Raw genomic sequence first — 5,800 nt, forward strand, 5'->3', positions numbered from 1 at the left:
TGTGTGTGTGTGTGTGTGTGTGTGTGTGTGTGTGTGTGTGTGTGTTGAGGAATGCTAGAGAGGCCACCTGTGTGTGTGTGTTGAGGTGCGCTAGAGAGTGCACCTGTGTGTGTGTGTGTGTGTGTGTGTGTGTTTGTGTGTGTGTGTTTGTGTGTTGAGGAGCGCTAGAGAGCCTGGTCATGTAGCCTGGTGGGTCTAATCCCCTGGTCTCTGCAGTGTTGGGGTTCTAATGTAGCCTGTGGGGTCTATGCAGTGTTGAGGTACTAATGCTGATCAGGGCTGAGAAACCCCTACATTTTCCTCTCACTGGATCACCTAGGTTACCTTAATTAGGTTCATTTGAATTGATCTGAACAAAAGCCCTACTCTGTTAATATCCCATAAGGAAGTTCTGTCATAGAATTATGGGGGTGCGAATGTGACACCAGATAAAGTCCAGTCTAAGCCTCACTAGTGAAGAATGGCCATCTCCACCAGGCCTCCTCGTGCTCTAAGCCTCACTATGACTCTCCATGCTCACCTCACGCTTCTCTGACTCACACGGAACGTTATGGAACTCTGTTAGTACACTTAGAACATTCTGGAACACTGTGGAGCTTTGCGGTACACTTGGAATATTCTAGAACTCTGCGGTACACGTACGTAGACCATTCTGGAAGCCTGTGGTAGTGAGTAACTCACCGCAGCCGGGCAGAGTGGGTCCAGAGACTGGATCTGGACCGGGCCGTCGCCCTTCAGCGTGAAGCCAATGTCACGGTCCTCTGGACGGAGTCTGATCGTACGGGGAGCGGTCCAGCGCTGCTTTGCTGAGAAGACAGAGAGTGGGCCCTGGAACAGAGGAGCAAGGAGCAACAAGGGTTACCACAGCAACTCACCCAGGAACACAGGAGCAACAAGGGTTACCGCAGCAACTCGCCCCGGCAACTCAGCATAGCAAGTCTGTCACCATGGGAACCCTAAGACTCTTGTCAGGTGGCAGGAGAAAGAACGGGCTGCTCCCAAGGCTGAGGCCTTCATGCTCTCTGCATCGAGTCATGTTTCAGTCTGCAATCACTTCTCAAACTCACGCGCACACCCCCACACACACACACACACACGCACGCACGAATGCATGCTCTGAAGGAGTTGAGAAATCAGAGGATCAGAGTTAATAATGATTGACAATAATCAATAATCCAAAGAATCTTCTATTCATTTGTATTTGTTGCTTTTAATTTGGACTTAGGTTAAAATGTAAGAGTCTCTGAATATACTGAATATACTGTTATATCAAATGGCCTGAGAGAGGTGTGATTGAATGCTCTCACCACCTCTCCTCTCTTGGTCATATCAAAGTGTCTTTGTATTCTTAATACCCCCCCCCCCCCCCATATGAATACAGGCCTCTGAAACATTTGCTAGATCTCTTAGTCAACAATGTCCTCCGTGAAACTAACAGCGTGAAGTTCCCGTCTCTGAGGTAGTAGACTGATACATGTGGGGGACGGGGCTATGGGGTGACACCCCTTATGCTATGAAGGGGATTTAAACTAGGTGAATCTTGAGTGAAACCTCTGTTTATCTCCCTTGATGTGCATCACTGTATTAAAGCCTGTTTCTTGGCAGGTTAGCTCTCACATACACACACACACACACACACAATCATAAACACACAATCATAAACACACACACACACGCACACACACACAATCATAAACACACACACACACACACACACACACCATACCAGTCTGTCATTGTCACTATCCTCCGCCCTTTACAACAATCACCCATTCATCTGAAGGTTTTAGTCTCAGGTAATCATGAGTGTGTGTGTGTGTGTGTGTGTGTGTGTATTCACCTGAGGGTTTTAGTCACAGCTCAGGTATTCATGATTGTGTGTGTGTGTGTGTGTGTGTGTGTGTGTGTGCTCAGGTTTTCATTAGTGTGTGTGTGTGTGCATTCACCCGAGGGTTTTAGTCACAGCTCAGGTATTCATGATTGTGTGTGTGTGTGTGTTTGTGTGCTCAGGTTTTCATTAGTGTGTGTGTGTGTGTATTCACCTGAGGGTTTTAGTCACAGCTCAGGTATTCATGAGGTGAAGTTTGGTCTCTACCTAAAACCAGTTCATCCAGTGCTCACATGAAGCTGACAGGTTGTCAGACAGAGAGTGTGTGTGTGTGTGCGTGTGTGTGTGTTCAATAGTTAGGCCCAACCTGTGCAGAAAGGGTTAGAGTTTCCATGTGTGTGTGTGTGTGTGTGTGTCAGAGCTGTGGCCTATCCGCACTGGGATTACTCCTGATGTGTTAGTGTGTGTGTGTGTGTGTGTGTGTGAGTTTGAGTGAGTGTGAGACTGTCACAGCTCATTTGTGTGTGTGTGTGAGACTGTCCCAGCTCACTACCAGCTCAAGACAGAACAGAGGATTTTGAGAGACAATTAGTTAGTCGGTCCACAGAGCACAGAACACACACACACACACACACACACACACACTTTTACCAACAGAAAGAGACGTAAACCACACTGACAGTTTTCACCTGGAATTGACAGTTTAGTCAGTGTTCATCACAGCCTGCCAGTTTAGTCAGTGTTCATCACAGCCTGCCAGTTTAGTTTAGTCAGTGTTCAACACAGCCTGCCAGTTTAGTTTAGTCAGTGTTCAACACAGCCTGCCAGTTTAGTTTAGTCAGTGTTCATCACAGCCTGCCACCTCTTTCTGTGAGACCCAGACCCAGACCCAGACCCACCCCCCTTCTCCTCGTTATTCATGTTAGTTTCCTGCGGGATTCCTAAAGCAGCACACAAGCCAGGACCTGGGCAGGGAGACGGACATGTCCACCCAGTCAGAACACAAGCCAGGACCTGGGCAGGGAGACGGACATGTCCACCCAGTCAGAACACAAGCCAGGACCTGGACAGGGAGACGGACATGTCCACCCAGTCAGAACACAAGCCAGGACCTGGACAGGGAGACGGACATGTCCACCCAGTCAGAACACAAGCCAGGACCTGGACAGGGAGACGTGTCTGCCAGGCCACTCTGGGCTTCTGTGCTGCTTTGGGAATGTGAGCAGATGTGAATGTGAATGTGAAAGTGAAAGTGAAAGTGTTAATGGAAAGTGCATTAGTAGCCCACATACCAGTCGCTGGAAAAGGTCTGTGACTTTCACCTTAGTGGACCCCGGGACCTCCATCTCAGCCTTCTGCTCCGTCTTGGCTGCAGGGGACAGGAGAGACACAGTTACGCTGGACTGTGTGTGTGAGTGTGTGTGCGTATGTGTGTGTGTGAGTGTGCTTGCGTGTGTGTGTGTATGTGCACCCATGGGTGTGTGTGCGTGTGGGTGTGTGAGTGTGTGTGTGTGCAAATGTGTGCGTGTGGGTGTGTACGAGTTCGGGTGTGTGTGTGTGTGCTGTGCTTATCTGAGCTGCAGTCAGCCAGTTTCTGTTTTGTGTTTGTGTTACAAGTAAATGATAACACACAACAAGATGTACAGGATCAGAACATGGACACCAAAGGCAGACTCTCTCTCTTTATCACACACACACACACACACACACCCACACACACACACACCTCTGAACACACAGGTACGGAGACACAGAACAGGCAAAAGTCAGTTGCTTAGTTGCTGATGGTTAGTTTGTGTTTCCTAATTGTGCTTCTTTGTCAACCACACACACACACACACACACACACAAACTCACAGTTGATGTCAGGCGCTTCCATGTAGTCTGTGAACTCGTCCTCGTCCTCGTGCAGGGCGAACTTGGCGAGCGAGCGCTTGAGCGTGGCCTGCAGGATGTCGCCCAGGATGTCCAGCCTCCGCAGCTCCCGACACAAGCTGTAGATACGCAACGCCTCCTCGTGCTCCAGGATCGCCCGCCGCAGGTGAGCTTTACCTGTGTGGGGGACAACATAGTGGTCATGACACACACACACACACACACACACACACACACACACACACACACACACACACACACACACACACACACACACACACACACACACGCTTTACCTGTGTGGGGGACAACATAGTGGTCATGACACACACACACACACACACACACACACACACACACACACACACACACACCCACACACACACACACACACACACACACCCACACACCCACACACCCACACACACACACACACACACTTTACCTGTATGGGGGACAACATAGTCCTCATGACACACACACACACACTTTACATGTGTGGGGGACAACATAGTCCTCATGAGAGACACACACACACACACACGCTTTACCTGTGTGGGGGACAACATAGTGGTCATGACACACACACACACACACACACTTTACATGTGTGGGGGACAACATAGTGGTCATGACACACACACACACACACAGGCCATGAAGAGACAAACACACACTAGAGGGATACTCTGTGGGTCATGCACTCCTAAGGTCAGAGGTCATGCCCCTAGTCTCACCGATGCGCTGGCGCTCCTTGGTGTTCTTGAGGATGTCCAGAGGCGGGTGTGCGTCAGGCATAGCGTCGTACATCTGAGAGAAGGCCTTCTCTTGCTGGTCCTCATCATCACTAGGGTTCACTGCACACACACACACACACACATCCATAACCATCACATGTGTGTGTGTGTGTGTGTGTGTGCGTGTGTGTGTGTATGTGTGGGTATGTTTTCTTGTATTTATGTAATATTGTGTGTGTGTGTGTGTAGATCTGTTTGTAGGTATGTTATGTGTGTGTGTGTGTGTGTGTGTGTGTGTGTGTGTGTGTGTGTGTGTGTGTGTGTGTGTGTGTGTGTGTGTCTTACCCTCATTGTCCATGAGTGCAGTAGCAGTGAAGTAGTGGGCCAGTGGGCGGTAGTGTGTGTGTGTGTGTGTGTGTGTGTGTGTGTGTGTGTGTGAGTGTGTGGAGGGTGTGTGTGTGTGTGTGTGTGTGTGTGTGTGTGTGTGTGTGTGTGTGTGTGTGTGTGTGTGTGTGTGTGTGTCTTACCCTCATGGTCCATGAGTGCGGTAGCAGTGAAGTAGTGGGCCAGTGGGCGGTAGTGTGTGTGTGTGTGTGTGTGTGTGTGTGTGTGTGTGAGTGTGTGGAGGGTGTGTGTGTGTGTGTGTGTGTGTGTGTGTGTGTGTGTGTGTGTGTGTGTGTGTGTGTCTTACCCTCATGGTCCATGAGTGCGGTAGCAGTGAAGTAGTGGGCCAGTGAGCGGTAGTGTGTGTGTGTGTGTGTGTGTGTGTGTGTGTGTGTGTGTGTGTGTGTGTGTGTGTGAGTGTGTGGAGGGTGTGTGTGTGTGTGTGTGTGTGTGTGTGTGTGTGTGTGTGTGTGTGTGTGTGTGTGTGTCTTACCCTCATGGTCCATGAGTGCGGTAGCAGTGAAGTAGTGGGCCAGTGAGCGGTAGTGGCTGCTCTTCACCTGCGCCATCGTGGACCAGAAGAATGGCACGTTGTCTTTGATTGGCGTCTGGATCATGGACTGGTGGACGTGGTCATACATCTCACTCACCTGCCAGGAAGTGATGTCACACATATTAACAAGGTGAGAAAATCTCAGGCCTAAAGAGAGCTTTGGGTTCTTATGTGAACAAATGTAATGTAATGTAAAATTGTCAAAATATTGAAAATCTTCAATTTTCTTTTAGGTAGATTTTTGATGGATCAGCTGTCTTTTTTGCCACTGGTATTGAATCGCCAACCTTTACATTTCGTGTCACAAATGTATCCATGACGTCAATACTAGCCTATCGCCCACTACAGTTTCATGCTCCGGGAAAGTTTTTTTTTTATTGTCCCGCTGCAAAATGTTCGCACTATGATTCCAGGTCACATTTT

General features: G+C 49.2%; 2 protein-coding genes across 3 annotated transcripts in view; both read right to left on the reverse strand.

Moving 5' to 3' along the window:
- Nucleotides 1-5,749, reverse strand: part of LOC116225153 (rhophilin-2-like) — a 9,201-nt gene extending 3,452 nt beyond the window's left edge. Inside the window, exons 1-5 of one of the 2 annotated variants that reach the window (XM_031586950.2) lie at nt 5,318-5,749; nt 4,441-4,560; nt 3,686-3,880; nt 3,151-3,197; nt 682-828 (exon numbers count right to left, since the gene is read on the reverse strand). In XM_031586950.2, coding sequence (XP_031442810.1) covers nt 682-828; nt 3,151-3,197; nt 3,686-3,880; nt 4,441-4,560; nt 5,318-5,498 — 690 coding nt within the window. In that variant the 5' untranslated portion in view covers nt 5,499-5,749. Of the gene's footprint in view, nt 1-681; nt 829-3,120; nt 3,198-3,685; nt 3,881-4,440; nt 4,561-5,317 lie in introns of both variants that reach the window. The other variant, XM_031586949.2, reaches the window with a different exon arrangement.
- Nucleotides 1-5,800, reverse strand: part of cep89 (centrosomal protein 89) — a 67,884-nt gene that overhangs the window by 33,251 nt on the left and 28,833 nt on the right. The gene's annotated exons all lie outside the window — the stretch shown is intronic.

Source organism: Clupea harengus, chromosome 20, assembly GCF_900700415.2.
Source record: "Clupea harengus chromosome 20, Ch_v2.0.2, whole genome shotgun sequence".
Classification (NCBI taxonomy): Eukaryota; Metazoa; Chordata; class Actinopteri; order Clupeiformes; family Clupeidae; genus Clupea; species Clupea harengus.